The sequence below is a fragment of the Anabrus simplex genome, chromosome 9, assembly GCF_040414725.1.
Source record: "Anabrus simplex isolate iqAnaSimp1 chromosome 9, ASM4041472v1, whole genome shotgun sequence".
Lineage (NCBI taxonomy): Eukaryota > Metazoa > Arthropoda > Insecta > Orthoptera > Tettigoniidae > Anabrus > Anabrus simplex.
In genome coordinates, this window is record NC_090273.1 from 107,322,172 (window position 1) to 107,339,546 (window position 17,375).

A 17,375-nucleotide genomic window follows, 5' to 3' on the forward strand; every position below is an offset into this window, starting at 1 on the left:
GCAATATGTGCCTGTTCACAGTCGCGGCACTGAAACGTCTCTTTAAACTTTGGACCGGTAAGGAATTTCAGTTTTCGGACAAGGTTACATTTTCCGAGATATCCTAACGCCCGCGCTGTAAATATTAATACATTTTTAAGAAGACGAATTTGCGTCGGCACTTTGTCGGGGAGCAGAATTCCTCTCACAGTACTTACACTGTAATCTTATTCGACAAAGTGCAAGCTACATATTCTGGAGTTATCATTAGGAGCCCAAAGAGATCATTTTCTGCTGACCTGTCGAGAAATAGCAAGCCTCCATTCCTCCCGTAAACTCGGATCTTCAGGAAAAAATATGAACGTTTATATTTGTGTATATTTCTTTGCTTTGTCATGTGCAGTTAGGCACGCAACAATAAACCATCTTAACCTACAGAATGGAAAGAGAAACTTGACGGTAATTGGCCCCAGAGGCTCTGAAATTTGGAGCGTGGGTCGGCTACCACGGGGCCCTTAGCTGAGTCCCGGCAGTTCTTCCATTTACTTGTGCCAGCTCCTCACTTTCATCTATCCTATCCGACCTTCCTTGGTCAACTCTACTTCTTTGCCGACCCCGACGCTATTAAGTTTCCTAGGCCTAGGGAGTGTTTCATTTTCACGCTGTTCTTGTCCCTTGTCTTCCTTTGGCCGATACTTTCATTTTTCGAAGTGTTGGGTCTCTTTCTGTTTTTCTCTCTGATTAGTGTTAAATTGAGAGTGGTTGCCTAGTTGTACTCTTAAAACAATAACCACCACCACCACCATGGCGGTAATTTGGAAGCACGTCACTAAACAAATGTTAAATGCATCTCAGCAACCGTCCATATACTGCAAATCGCGAGATCAAATAAATTTAAAAAATGACAAAACTCTTTATATTTCATGTTAGATAAGGTCTTACCTTATAAAATGAAGTTTAATATGTTATTTCTTCTCATAAAACATGTTGCAGTAACACACGTAATCATAGAATTCGCGCCAAACAACAGAACATAAACGCGAACCTAGCAGTTAGAGTTAAGTGAAACATGTTCCAACTTACAACACCAGTTGTAATATTTGTATCCTAAATATAAGGACTGATAAGTATTGGAAAGGTGGTGTATACTATTGTTCTTATTATCTGATATCCATTACGGTCTACAGTGAGATTTATTACATGTAATAAATCGGGTATTCTAAAGACTGGGAAATACGCTGTTATCAGCCAGTAGGAAATCCTCCTCAACTTGTTCAGTGAGAGAATCGGCGCGGATGTGACTAGTCTGGTACAAACATTTTTTATGAGTTTTTCGGGTTTGTGACATGCATTTTCTGGGATCTCAGAATTGTTTGTTAGTCCACAGTGAGCAAGTACTCAAGTAATACTGCATCATAACTCGCAGTGATCAGTTATGCTGAAACATACAGGAATAGGGCAGCAGGCCTCAAGTATTCAGTGTTCGAATGCAATGTGCGTTACTGTGGTGACAGAGAAGTGTACTTCAAGCGACCAACAATTCTCGCAAAGCATTTCGCGGACCAAAAATCAGCAAGCTTTCGAAAGTAGAGGAGGATCTGCTTAAAATATTTCGTTACTCAACGTTGAATATGCAGTTTCTCACGAAATGCTGTATTTTATTATTATTAAATGAAAAAGCGCACAATGTGTAAAAACAATTTTTGTACAGATGGTCAGTTACGCTAATGCCATTCTTATTATTGAGGTTGTCCTCATTTTGCAGTTTTGTGCATGGTGTCTTTCACAATGATCATTGCACAGGTTACGTATACAGTCTTTGTTCAGCTGGTGGAAGTTTTTGGTTTGGCAGAATCTGTGGTGAAATCCATGTGGCGTAACGTGTGATTATGTGTCGTAGCTCGTAATTTGCTTGCTTCCAATCATCTGTCATCATGGCGTCCGTAGAGTAGAAGTCGGACCAGATAGCATTTTGTTTCTCATTTAAGGTTCGGTGTGCATTCTTGTAGGGCTTAGTGTTTAGTAGACAAAACTGTGTTTTGATATCGTCAATGAAGTAGTCCTCTTTGGTTAGAACATATGTTAACCTTGAAGGGGCTGACTTCCCAATGCCTACCATTCTCTTTGAGATATCGGGCCTTGACTTTCTCTATTGTCATCAGGTCGCTGAGTGAGTTTTTCCCAGGTGATGCTAATCCCATAGGTTGCTATTGGTGATATGGCTTTCTTGAACAGTAGCATTGCTGCACCCAATGATATTTGTTCAGGTGGTTGAATGTTGTAGATGGCTTTTATTGCTGTGGGTGCTCTTTCCTTGACGTGGGTATTGTAGGATGTTAGAGTAGTTAAAGGGTGACTCCAAGGTACTTGTATTTTGGCACTACTTCTAAAGGTTTGTTGTGCATGGTTATTGTATTTTTAAGTGCATGTTTTCCTCCTTTCCTAAAAGTCATTTGTTTAGTTTTGTTGTGGTTTACTTGCAAACCATTTCTTTCTGCCCATGATGCGAGCCTGTTGAGGACCTCTTGGAGCTCTTCTATGTTTTCTGAGCCTATTGCCATATCATCTGCGTAAAGTATAAACAATGCTGAGGTATCTATGATTATTTCTGTGATGTCTGCTGTCATGATGTTGAATAAAATTGGGCTGATTGGGTCACCTTGTAGGACTCCGTTTGTTCAGGTTACATGTTTGGATAGTTTTTTGTTGTCTGATGTTTGGACATAGTTATATTTGAGGATATTTGAGATTATGATTGCTATCGGATGTGTAGCCCCTATTAGGTAATTGAGTTTCCGAACAAATGTTGCTCTATCAACAGTGTCAAAAGCCTTACGATAGTCTATGAAGACTAGAAAATATTTCTTTCCTGGATGCCTCAATGTATCTTGGACTTGCTCCATTAGGTATTTTACGGCATGTAGTGTGCTTCTTCCCTTTCGGAAGCCGAATTCATTTTCTGGTATATGGGAGTCTATTTCTTCTGCAAGCCTGGTTGTTAAGACTTTCATGACCATTTTGAATGATATATTTTTGAGGGCTATACCTCGATATGAATCTGGATTATCAGAGTCTCCTTTCTTGAACATCATTTTGATTGTTGACAATCTCCATTGCTCTGGAATTTCCCCAGTGTGCATGCATGTGTTGAATAGTTCTACCCAGTAGTCTAGCATGACAGGTAGAGAGTCTTTCAGGTGTTCTGTGCAGATGCTGTCTGGGCCGGGGGCCTTTTCATTTTTTGCTGCTGTTATTGTATTATATATTTCCTGCCTCGTTATGGGGATGTGATTTCCCGTCATTGTTACTGGAGTTAATTCAAAAGCTGTTGATCGGTGTTGGAGGTTGAGAATGCCTTTGAAATGGTTTTCCCATGACTCCATTGAGATATTATTTGTTGCTGAAATTTTTGGTTTCCTAAGCACTAGGAATGGGTCTATTTGGGCGTTTGCAGCACGTCTCTTGGTGTCTTCCTCAATGTACTCCGTTCTTGTTTTCTTGATTAATGATTTACATTTCCTTCTTTGTTCGCCTCATAACGGATTGTCATTACGTTTGATCTTTCGTAAAAGTCGGGGAAAACCCCCATACACATCGAAATAGGTATGAAACAGCAATCAGATTGTTCAAAACTTGTGTTTTTGCAGTTGATATCCACATTACTACCTACTCGTTTACTATTTTTCAAAATGCGATACTACTAGAAATGTCATTCCGAAAAAATTATAGTATCACTCCAGAGGCTTCTGTGGCAAACGTTCCAGTTTTCTTCTTCAGAGTCACCTAACCTAACCATACATGTACCATGAATACATATTTCAAACACACGTAGAGAAATGAGAACATGGGAACAGCCTTTCCGATTTCTTTTTTTTTTACGTCGCAATGATACAGTAATTAACCATCTCAGCCAAGCTGAATTCTTACATGTTTTTATTATACAAATACTCAAACTATTAATTAAGAACATGTAATATGGATTTTTTTTTAACTCTGTATAATGTAGTATCTGATTAATGATTAAGAGGTACAAGATAAAGGCTGATGATGCCCAGCTAGTTGGTGAAACATGTCTCAATATTATGACAAGATATAATTTATTATAAAAACTTTATATTGTATTGAATATGAGGATTTTAATAAATATACATGATACTGAACTTATCGCCTTCGAATGTCAACAAGAGAGCTCATTAGTGGACATAGCAAGGAAACAATACCAAAAGTAATTGATAGCATGTAATATAATCGCTGGATGCATAAATATCGATAACAGAATAATCATGTACATGTAATCACTCGTAATAACGGATATATCAGTGATAGGGCTCTCGCTGTAACCGAAGGGTAATACACAGTTTAGGCCTATGCTACGAAGGTGGACATTTCTTAACTACAAAATACAGATGTACCGCGTGACTTCGACGTGTTTTCATAGCGAGGGTTGTACGGACGAAACTATTTACAAATTTGTGCAATGTAATAAGAGCTTCAAAGCAGAATCGCTGTTCTTCTGTGATGGATTACGTTGGGGGAGGGTCTTGTATGCAAGATTTTTTTTTTTTCATTTTCTTCGTCTTGAAAAGCCAGGGGGTTCTAATATACGAGTAAATACGGTATTTGTCACGTGATACAGTAGCCTACACCTGGATTAAGAACATAATCGTGCGAAATTGGCTGGCGAGGTGCACATTTGTCTTGCAATAGCCTGGTTATGGATATAGAAAAAGTCGTGAAATTCTGTACTAATAAAGACAAAATTGAAATCTACCAGGTGTCCGCATCTTAAAGCGCACAGAGGTTGCGAATGTTGAACTCGCACCTTCGAGTTTAGACTTGATCACTTGAGTTGGTCGAAGTTTATTTGAAAGGGTGGCCAAAGTCATTCCTCCTGGTCACACAGCAGGGTAGAGTGTAACCTCGAATTCATTGTCTAAGAATGTGGCCAGAATATGTTTATTAACCCACTGGTCTGAAATAAAAGGCTTCTACTATTATTTGTTTTAGAAAGACCGATCTGCAATACTGCTTTGAAATTATCCCTCTCTCCCTTGCACATGTTTTCATTTTTGTTGTCTGGTGTTTTTCACACCTGTCAGTGCACTTATTTTATAAGCCCTAGCGGAAAAGATTTTCATATTTGTTCTTACGTGTTTTTCACACCTTTTAATACTTGCCCCTCATCTGTAGGAATGTCCGGCTCCACGGCTAAATGGTTAGCGTGCTGGCCTTTGGTCACAGGGGCCCTGGGTTCGATTCCCGGCAAGGTTGGGAATTTTAACCGTAATTGGTTAATTCCCCTGGTACGGGAACTGGGGTGTGTCTCTCTCTCTCTTCAACATCATTTCACCCCCATCATGACGCGCAGGTCGCCTACGGGCGTCGAATCAAAAGACCTGCACATGGCGAGCCGAAGTCCTCGGGCACATCCCGGCACTAAAAGCCGTACGCCATTTCATTTCTTCTTTAGGAATGATGTAGTTCTTACTGTACCCGTGGATACACGATGTAAAATATCGTGTTGGAAAAAAATAGTATCTAGTGGTTCCATATCTCTCTTGAATAACTGCTATTCATATATTTAGTAGTATGTTTTCCTGTTTAAAAAGTTCTTTTCTTATCCCCTGGAGAAATGTCTTAACGAGGTTGTATTGTATCTGTTTTTGGCAATATACTTTTTTCCTTCAGTTTTTTAGTTTTGTATGCATAAGTTCGTAACATTTGGATGAGAGTACTTGTCTCTGACAACATACAGTAGAATTATGACATAAGATATAAGTCTAGTAAGTTTGATCTGGCCAGCAGGGAAGAAAATATTTACAAATACTGATTAATTGTGAATGCATACACATTCAGAATTTTATTTTGTCTTTTCCTCGCTGTGTATGTAAAAAACCTGTTGGATACCTTTTCTGACGTTGCAATAAAATGTTGGTATGATACTAGGAAGATCTAATTTGTCTTTCTGTTGTCTTGTAGGTACTTGCTGAAGCATGTGGGCCAGAGATTACGGCAAAGCTAATGCTCCCAACAGTATTGAACATGGCAAATGATAATGTTGCAAATGTTAGGTTTAATGTTGCTAAGACACTGCAGAAGATTGGCCCAATTCTGGACGCAGGGTATGTAGCTGTATGTTATTCAAAAGCTGTATATGAAAATAATGTATGTTCAGAAATTGCAAGTGTTTTACTTTTAACTGGAAGAATGTTTGATATTTTTTTTCCTGTATCATAGGAAATATCCCAGTATCGCTTACATTTAAAAAAAGCTAACCGGTCGTCTCTTAACACATTCACTCCTATATGTGGCGTAAGGGAGATACATTTTGCCAGTGTAAACTCTTGCATCGAAGAAAACAGACTAAGGTTTCAAGTTTAAAATAGTGTTATAGATGTAGTCCCTTCATTTTTCAGAGATGGCAGATGAATGTTCCGATCTTCATTAACACGTGTTAAAACGGTAATTCCTGTCTTCTCATATGTTTTTCTTTCCCGGCACATACCAAGCCCACGTTCTTGACTTCATTGTCATTGTGAGTGCCACTAACAAGATGCAGTATGGAGAGCAGTAAGTTTATATCTGTTGAAAAAGCTATTGAAATGTTTTATTATGATTGTTATGGAGATGAACACTTCACAGATTTAGACAGTGAAATTGATGAACGTGAATCAATACTCAGTAATGTTGAAATACCAGACATGCTACTTTGACACCTCTATTCTCCACCATTTTCTGAGTTCTTGGGTAATGAAGGCATAAAAGTAGAGATTCCAACCTGTAAAGACAATGTTTTTTGTAAATATTTGTATTAGTGACAGGTTTTTTTAGTATGTTAGTGAGCAAACTAAGTTTTATTTATTTATTCACGAAGCACAAGATACAGCTACAATGAGCAAATTTCGCTTGCACTGTCAAAAGACTATTCAACAAACGTAAACTTTCATAATAAAATATAACAAACATAACAGAATATAAGATCAGGTACACAGTCTACTAATAACAACTGTCCAAATCGAAAACCATGAGAATGTCTATGTTCATAGCCAAGTCATCGTGGGTCAAGTTGACGGTATAATCCCTTCACATCAACTTATCTTAAGAGACTATTTACACCCCTCTCGAATATGCTTTTATTTGATGCTATATCAAGCTCTTGTCTCCTACTAATATTGTTAAAGAGTGTTGGGAGGCGGATTAGGAAAGATCGTTGAAGTATTGAGTGCTGAGTGTGGGGAATGTGGAGAAGGTCTTTGGTTCTGGTGGAGCGGGAAGGGACACGGAGAGAGAACAGTGAGACAAGATGTTCAGAACGGTAATGCCCATTTAAGATCCCGTGGAGGAAACTGGGGTCAGCTACCTGTCGCCTGATGTGCAGCGGTGACATATTAATTAAAAGATTAATTACATGTGACATATTAATTGCCATAAATACCTGCTGTGTAGACAGATTTCTGAGCTTGGGGTTTCTGTTCCTTACAATTGCAGCAAAGGACACTGCTTAGTATTGGAGGGGGCGGCTGTTGTCCAAATCGGAGAGCAGTAGTTTAAGAGAGGTTGAATGATCGTGAGGAAGAAGTGACGAAGAGCAATGGGGCCAGAAATTTCTGTGAAGCTGTAGAGAATGCCTAGTAATTTCATAGCCTCGGTTGTATATGTTTCTATGTGGGTCTTAAATTGTAATTTTTTATCGAATATTACACCTAGGTCACGCTGTTGTGTAACTGCGGCGATGGGCTTGTCGAGTAGGTAATATGATTAAATGTTGAACATTAATTTATTGAAACCACCTATTCAATACTGGTTAAGTCTTTATGACTATAACAATGTCATTACATTAACTTTGAGTGTGGTACATGTTTCGCCTGGCATAGCAGGCATCATCAGCCTTAATTCTATCTCCAAGTCAGAGCTCTGAGTGGGTGCTATTTTAGGATTAATCATAGTCAATATTATTTAGATAACATTGCAAAGGAGTGATTAAGCCGTCCATGTTTTAAAGCTCTAAAGTGACATTCTCTCATGTTCACATTTAATGGAAATATATTGACTGTTAACTTTCATAATGTCGGCAATGAGAACGGCTTGCTGCAAGTGGAATTAAATCTTCTGTACATTTTTACAACTTATTGGAGATTAACATATGCTAGAACTATTCTTAAACATTATTTTTTACAACAATTTACATTTTATATATATATATATATATATACAAACTTATGGTACATTTTGGAACTGAACTGGTTGAATTTGTCTTGAAGTTTCAATGGGATGTGTTATTCATATCCTGTCAAATAGAGAAAGTGCTGATGCTGGGATGGCATTATAGTCTGTTGAAGTCATAGCATTTAAATATATATTTTTATATTTGTAGGACATTGACACATGTTCAGCTTATGTTTTTTGGGGGGAGGGGGGGGAGTCTAAATATTCTATAGATCAGTATCACTCCTTAGAAGAATGAGCATCAATATTTAGGTGTCTTAAAGTGGAATGGCGAGAATGCTGTTAGAGAGTTTGATCAAGATTTTTTTAGATAACGGATTAATATATGACTGTATAAACTTGTATGTTATTCCGTTGTGGAGCTTTTTGAGGTTATTCAGTGTCATGTTGAAGAGCAGTTCACTGGATTCAAGCTGTAGTGTGTGGCTGGTGGGTGTGTTGAAGTCCTTTAGACATTAGGAGGAGGTCCTGTTGTGTTGCTTGTGTGAGGTCTTGTAATCACTTGTAATAGGTAATATGATGTCGGTAGAGGAGATTTACGTAGTGTTATGGTCATGTGGCTGCATTTTTGTGGATTGGGGGTAAGTTTCCAAGTACGGCACCAGTTCGAGAGGGCATTAAGTGAGGACTGTAGCAGAGCTGCATCTCCTGGATTCCTGATCTCCCTAAATATCTTGCAGTCGTCAGCAAAGAGTAGGGTATTCACTGTTTCGTTGAGTTCGGACGGCAGATCGTCCATAAACAAAGAAAACGGCAAGGGGCCAAGAGTACTGCCTTGTGGGACATCGGAGGTGACTGGTAATCATGAGGATGAAGTGCCTGATATTACCCCTCTCTGCCAATGGTTATTCAGGAAGCCAGCAAGAAGGGTCAAAAGTTTGCCATGTATATTAAATCGTTCGGAGAGTTTATGGAGCAACAGAGTATGGCCTACAGAATCGAAAGCTTTCGAAATGTCTACGTAGCAGATATCCAGCTGTGATTTAGCTACAATGGCATGTGATACAAAGCTATGAAGAGTGGCCAGGTTTGTTAGACAAGAGCTACCTGGTAGAAAACCATGCTGCTTGGTTGAGATATACGGCAAAGTGAATGCGAGGAGACGCTGGTGTATAATTTTTTCAAAGATAAAGGATAGTGTGTGTGGAGAATAGAAATTGGTCGGTAAGATGAAACATTAAATTTGTTGCCTGATTTGAGAAGTGGAACAATATTTGCCTGTTTCCAGGTAATAGAAAATTAGCCCGCGGTAAAACATCTATTAAATAATTTAGAGAGAGGGATGCAAAGGGTGCTGGCAGTATTTTTTAGGAAAAGGACCTATAGTGTCGGCACAGGTAGCTTTGTTTTTACGATGAGTTTGAAGAAGGTTGTAGTGCACCACATCCATTCATGAAATATTCAATATATCAAACTTGGAAACCTGTGGCAGTGACTAAAATGAAACAGTTTATCAGTTTCATGTTAGTACTGGAATTATTCAGAAGCTGGATCTTGAAATTTACTGGACAGAAGATACTGTATTTTCAACACCTGTATTTTACAAGACACTGTCCAGGAACAGGTTTGACACTATTATGGTGTTTTTGCATTTTAATGGCTGTATTATCTGTGGAAACAGTGGAGACAGGCTCTATAAAATCAGACCAATATTAGAAAATTTTCAGATCGGTTTTCAGTGGTTAACAATCCTGAACAAAATGTTTTAGGTGAGTGCATGTTTGCTTGGGGAGGCTGGTTGCATTTCAGAGTGTACAATCCAGTGACTTAAACACCTCCTTTTACATTCTTACTACAACTCCTATGTACTCTCATAGGCATGTGAAGAGATGTGTATCCTTAAAACAAAACACCATTGTGATTACCTCATTGAAGGTCTTTCCTGATATTAACTCCTAAGTACTTGGTGATCACCATGAGTTATCACCCCACCAACCAATAATTTAAACTGAGATGACTTTTCCTGTTGGTTAAACTTACAACCTGACTTTTCACACCGTTTACCGTTTCAGGTACTTGAATGTGAGTAAAGCCCATTTTCCTCAATTTACACAGTTTTCTGCATTCCCATGAAAAGTGTAAAAGAGGGTTTTTAATGTAAATAGAACTCTAATTTTCAACCAAGCATATTTGTTGAATTGACTCAATTATAATGTTGAACATTGTTGAAAAAAAAGTTTTTTCTTTCTTTCTAGTTGCATCCAAACTCAAGTTAAGCCAGTTCTGGATAAGCTTCATGTGGACACCGATGTTGATGTAAAATATTTTGCATCTGAAGCTATTGCGGGAATTGCAGGTAAATAATAACTCTTAATCCGATTAAATTCTTAAAATGTTGTTAGCCTGTAGAGTTTTGAGGGCATTCTCTAGTATAATAGAAATTTCTCCTCTTTTTAATGACCCTATAGAGAAAATTGCATTGTTATTTTTAAGAAGAATGTGTGGTGTAGAATACTTCATGGATTTTTTTGTAAGTTATTTTTTCCCTAGTTTCTATTGTAAACTTATACACATAAAAAGGAAATAGAATAAATAAATAACCTGCTTAAATTTGCAGTTAAATCACTGTTGCTGCAAGATTGAAAAACGAGTAGAATTGGAAAATGTGAAAATGGTATGGAAAACAAAAAAATGCTAGGATAGTTAAGAATAATTTTTGAATTCTGAAATAATTTAATACGTAACAGTGAAAGAAAACCTTTCTTGACGTAAGGCATTTAATTGCCCTTGCCTATACCAATGTGGTGTACACTGCAAGACCATGGTATAACTGAGGTACTGCACTTGTCAGTTAGGTCAGAATGCTACAGAAAACATCAGAAGTTCGGTGATATCTGCAGCAGGTATCTTGGGCAGCTGTCTAGTAAATGTTGATGTGCACCAATACTCAACACTATCACCACTCCTGCTTATCCTTTCCATAGACACAATCACCAGAAACCAGAACATCTTACCTAGGCATTAGCGTGATTCATACATGGCAAGTTAGGACCGTATTTTCTCGAGGAATTTCTGCTCGTCCGTAATTCACACGCTGATTTTTTTTTTCCCGCATCGGATCTGGTTAAAAGAAAATCCTGTATTTCCTTGTATATTAGAACCCCTTGTGTATTAGGCATCCCTTACTTTTCGAGACAAAGCAAATGAAACATATTAAAGCCCACATATAATATCTGCTCCAACATAATTACTCAGACGAGTACAGGCCGTACTGCAACTCGGATTTTATGTCACACAAATAGGTGAACAGTTTTGTCTGTCTGACCCATGCAGTGCAAGCTGTAACCCGATGGGGTTATATATACATACAAAATAATAATAATTGTGCTAAGGGAAGATCCCAATATATCGACAACACCGAGTAGTTTCCAAATCAGTAGGTTATAGTATTCACGCCATCCAGTTATGCCAAATTGAAAAGAGACGCCGTGGTAATAATGATTTCCTACTATCAAGATACTTGCATTCACAACGAACTAGCAAATAGTGCAGTGGAAACCGTAGGTAAGAGCATTAGAAAAAACGGGAGTGTCAAGTGAAATTAGGAACATGACAGGTGAAGAATAGATCAGAAAGCATAATAAACTTTGGAGACAGATATATTAAAATAAACAAACCAAACCTCTTACAAATTTTCACAAAAAGAACATACAAATGTGGTCCCAGCCAGTAATACTAAAATTCGAGTTTTTATACGATATAAAATTACCAAAAAGAACGAGACCAAATGAGGAAGAACCAAGCAGAACGGAAAGGAAGAAGCAGGAAAAGGGAAAAAATACGCCTATCTGTTGAGAAACCAAGAGTATATAAAAAAAGAAGATATACACAATTACAAGATCAGGATACAACAGCAACAATCTTCAAAATGAAGTCCAAATATATAAATCAGAACTGCATCAGTTACTTTTAGTTACCACACGAATTGACACCAAGTAAAATTATCGTGCAAGCCGAAATCACTACATTATATGAATAAAGCTGTTCCAAGACAGTCACATTCAAAGCTAACCAACTGCAAACACAAATGGCGAAGCACTGTTTACGTATGAGCGTGTAGGACTCGCGGAGATCCAAGTACCGCACACGCACAGCTCGAAACAGTTGTAACTAAGTTCTTCAATGGAAACTTTAAATAGTTAAAAAGTGAGTGGAATCTTGGCCTGGAAATGCCATGCTCCCTATCAAAATTTAAAAGGAAAATTATTCCTGGTGAAACTCGAAATTTTACAGAAAATAAATTACAGTTTGTCATACCTCATCTTGAAATTCGTAGTTCTGCCACAGAAAAGACACTCATGGGCACAGGTCCCTAAGGACGGAGACGACTTATGGTGTTCCACCCTTCACACAGGCTAAAGTCCATCTCAATTAATCCAGAGAAAGGCCAGGTATTTATACGGTAGAGTAGAGGGGAAATAATGAGGAGAAAATACGTCTGGAAGATTCCAGATGTTACGGGGGCATGCACGACAAACCAGACAGTGTCGTATGATGTAGCAGGCAAGAAGGTAGTCAGTTGATAGCAGAAAGTAGAGATGGATAGAGCTGAAGTCCGTGCAAAGTATGTGATGTCCAAATAAATACAGTGAAACTCGGTTAAGAAGTTCTCGCATAAGAAGTTTTCCCGCCTAAGAAGTGTGATATTCTTGGTCCCTTGATCAGTTACATTCAGATACATGTATATTTTTCCCGTTTAAAGTGTTCTGTTGTAAATATATTCCCCGGTTAAACAGTTCAGATTTTAGAGCCCCTTGAGATAGAAAACGTCCGCTCAAAGCAGCCCATGGTTAGAACCCTCCAGTCTCCATGCAAGTTACACCCTGTGTTAGACCGTTCGCGCACTCGCGGTGTGTCTCTGGTGTCACGGAACCTGTGCGGGCTTGCCAAGGCCATACAATGTCACGCTATGATAACACGGACACCAGATGCTCACTCTCACCTTGTGGAATCGAATCGAACCCATCAGTCATAATTTCCACTCCACCGTTCCATCTAGCGGTATAGAATCGAACGGGATTCTGCGTGGGAAACATAAAACACGCAATGGGTGGTTTGATAAAACTTTAATGCAGTAATTTGCGGGTCGCGACAAGGTGAAGTCATTAATCGAGGTGGCCTAAACATTAATTAAAAACCATAAAGTGTGTTTGTCCACAACATTACTGTTAATCTACCACAAAATTGAATATTCTAACCTGTTTGATTTTTCATTCCGTTGCTTATTTCCTTCCAGGCATTTTCTCTTACGTTGTTGTTGCAATAATACTTATGGGTCATGTCGTAGAGGAAATTACGTTTTTGAACTAAACTGATAAGATTTTCCGTGTCCATTATTAGTGAGGTGAACAAAAACAACTTCCTGACTCTATGCAGGAAACAGCCGACTTAGCAGCTGATACACATGCTGCCAAACAGCCGGCCGAAACATCCCGATCGTCTACGAAGTTGAATGAATGTTGATAGCCAACTGGGTGTTGGTGGCAGGCACACAGAGGCATTGCAATACCACGTGCTGTCATAAAATTGAGTTATTTTTAATTTTACCTTTATACGAGCGAAACATGGTATTATCGTGTCACTTGTAATTATTACATCGCATTATTAGAACGTAGCGCAAGGATGAGGAGACATGAAATAAAATTCTCACGAGGAAAGAAACTGTTTACATTTAGATGTGCTAGCTTTGCTACTGCGCCTTTATCACTCCCACGTAATACCCCAGATACTTTTCCTTGCACTCATTTCTGCAACTTCAAACCTGTGTTTCTCTTCTTCATTACGTATAGCATGAAGAGGATTGAAGCGGGAAAATAAACTCAATATTGGCTTGGCCATGCGGTACTTGTGAAACACAGATGTTGATTCCCATAGGGAATTTAAAATATTTGTCCCGAATGAGTAAATTTATAATACCAATATAATGGTCCGTTATTGGACATTATAAATTTTCCAGCTAACTCATTCTTGGTTGCCTGCGTTTCGCCCTCGTGTGCTAAGTTAGGCTCATCAGTTGGGACTTAGCACACCACCCAAGACGCAAGGCTAGTGCATGAGTTAGCTGGAAAATTTATAATGTCCAATAACGGACCATTATATTGGTATTATAAATTTACTCATTCGGGACAAATATTTTAAATCCCCTATGGGAATCAACATCTGTGTTATCTGATGGCCAGGCAGGCATCAATTTTTGGAAATGAGACATAGCTCTCATAGTGCATTGGCACTGCTGGTGGCTTCAAGTAGCCTATGCAGTGGCCTCCACAGTATGCACTAGCCTTGCGTCTTGGGTGGTGTGCTAAGTCCCAATTGATGAGCCTAACTTAGCACACGAGGGCGAAACGCAGGCAACCAAGAATGAGTTAGCTGGAAAATTTATAATGTCCAATAACGGACCATTATATTGGTATTACTTGTGAAACAGCCAGAAACTACACCCGTTGCCGTGACAACCCGTAGGAATGCAGGGGCGATTTAGGCCTAGGTTCTAAGAATCTCTAAGAATAAGTTGCCAGATTTCCCATTTGCTGCCGTTATCCTTGAAGCAGGTGTTGGGGGTGTGAGGAAGATAGAAAGCACATGCTAACAAACTGTAGTACATGTCTTGTAAGCCTAAGCTACGGATTGCCAAGCATAGTGTAGCGTCGTAATTAGTATGAATAGGAGTTGGTGAAGTTAGTTGTATTTGTAATATCAACGTACAAACGTTTTAAGTGAAAATGAGCGGAACTCAGAGGAAAGAGATCAAGCAAAAGGCACTAACAATAAAAGAGAAAGTGGAGATTATAAGGGAAGTGGAATCATCTGCACTTTCCCGTGTTGCTTTGAAAAAGGAGCTGGGGATGCCGCCGTCTACTTTGAACAGCATTATAGGGAAGAAAGAAGAGATCTTTTCTTCTGCAGGGAATACTTCAGCAAATTGCAAGGAAGTTAAATATGAAAAGTGCGATGAAATAGGACAAGCTCTGCTAATATGGTTTAAACAGCAGCGAAGCAGAGAATGTTAAGTGCGGAGGAAAGGGAAGCGTGGAAGGAAATGGTTCTGCCTGCTAAAATAAGCAAACCTTGCAACGTTTTTATATAATATGTTCCCTCTCTTATCAAATATATTTATAATACGTTATGTTCAATTATTTTACTTTATCTCTAAAAATATTGTCATGATAATAAAATTTTTATATTGTGGCTTTCTGTTAGGAGCTCTTATATATCGGCCTATTTCAGTATTGTTCACAAACAATGAATCTGTTGGCTGTATGTTTCACATGTATTTCAAAGTACGGAATAAGTTTTTGGGCATTACCCCTTTTAAGAAGTTTCTTGCTTAAGAAGTCTTTTTTTTTTGCAGTCCCTTGAAAAACTTCTTAACAGAGTTTCACTGTATTGACTGAAGTATTTAAGTTCCAGTTGCAGAATGAATTATGGCGTGTTATCAGAAGGCGAGTCCATATTAGAAGTACATGGTGAATTTCGTTGCAGTAGGTGCCGGTGAGGTAAGGAGTCCGTTACAAAGCACACATCGCCGTGCAGTATATCTGTGTTTTGTAGTTAAATGTTCACCTCTGTAGTGTGACTTGTAACTCTTAGTTGCCTTCCTTGGAGGGCCCCAGCTCAATTTCTAGAGATTTAAGAGTGGCAGGAAAGCTGGTATGCAGTAAAATGGTAACCATGCAGCTCACCACCATTGGTGGTGTTTGAAAAACTGTTGCACCATCTTGGGATTAAGACTCGAGTTTATTCTAATTAAGTATTCACTGATGTTGCATTAATATAGCAGGTGAGATCATGAACACCTTCTGTCAAAGGTTGGCGATAATCATGGCTATTCTGGTCTGGGAGCCTGCCATGTGGGATAGTGACATCATACTCATCTCGAACCAGTCCCTCAGGTTCTTCAGCCAGGAAATTCTTCGTCGGTCTGGTCTCGTCGTTAGATCTTTCCCTGCATTACAGACTAAAGGATCTGTACTTTTCATTATACATCACGTGTCGGAGATATTCAAGTTTCTGTTTCTTGATGGCATGGAGTACTTCGTTCTTCTCATTTCGTCTTTCTATCACAACTCTTTCAGTTCACGAGATTCGTAGCATCGACCGATAGACCCTCATTTTGAAGGCTTCTAGGTTCTTGCAGTGGGCCTGGGTTAGAGTCCACCCTTCCATCCCATACAACAGTATGGGAAATACATAGCCCTTGACCACCCGCAGCCTCAGATCTATATAAAAATTCTGAATGCTTCAGGACAAGGTAATTACACTACTAGGTAGGCTACTCCAGCGGTTGAAGCTCCCATTGGCTGGAACGCTGTGACGTCACGGGTGATATGAACAATAGCGAGTAATGTACACAGTTGCAGTACAGCAAGCCTGTCGCGTCTCGCGCCTGTAAAACATCTTCCCAGTCTTTCATCAAATAATAATGTGATTTAATCCGATTCAATAAGTAACGGAACTTCCAATAGATTTAAAAACAAGATGATTGAAAATGCGTTAAATTTCATCACATGCTGAGCAGGTAGATCATCAACTATCAAATACATGACATATAATTTGATAAGAAATAAAATATTGCCATGCAACTCAAAATGATTAATTTCTTTCCTGATGAAGTAAATATTTAGATCGAATGACATAGGAAAATATGCATCATATTGGCATCTTTATGGAATTAGATTAAAGTATTAAAACTTAACGTGTCAGAAGTCTTAATTCGTTGATGAACCAGTTCAAAGCTTAGCCTTCTTATTGGTATATTTTCTCAGTGCTAGCTCCTTACTCTTTGCATTTAAATTCCATATCCTAATAAAATTGAAAAACCCCAATTAAGAAGAGAGAAAAGAATTAAAGTATGGAAGTTGAAGGAGAAAAGCATACAAGAAGAATTTCAAAGGGAAATAATACCCTTGGTACCCAGGACAGAGGTGGGGAATGTTGAAGAGGAATGGAAAAGATTTAAGGAAGCACTGGTTGGATGTGCAGAAAAGGTGTGTGGTAGAACATCAGGAAATGTGAAAGACAAAGAAACACACTGGTGGAATGATAGGGTAAAGATTAAAGTGAAGGAAAAGAAAATGGCATGGAAAGCATGGAAAACATCTAAGACTGAAGAAAGTAGAAGAAAATATGTGGAGGCAAAGAATTTGGCCAAGAAAGTAGTGGTGGAAGAA

General features: G+C 38.7%; 1 protein-coding gene across 5 annotated transcripts in view; it reads left to right on the forward strand.

Annotated features, from left to right (window-relative positions):
* Positions 1-17,375, forward strand: part of Pp2A-29B (Protein phosphatase PP2A regulatory subunit A) — a 177,085-nt gene that overhangs the window by 123,486 nt on the left and 36,224 nt on the right. For all 5 annotated transcript variants that reach the window (XM_067153738.2, XM_067153736.2, XM_067153739.2 and 2 more), the window contains 2 exons: positions 5,959-6,101; positions 10,401-10,501. In XM_067153738.2, coding sequence (XP_067009839.1) covers positions 5,959-6,101; positions 10,401-10,501 — 244 coding nt within the window. The remainder of the gene's footprint in view (positions 1-5,958; positions 6,102-10,400; positions 10,502-17,375) is intronic.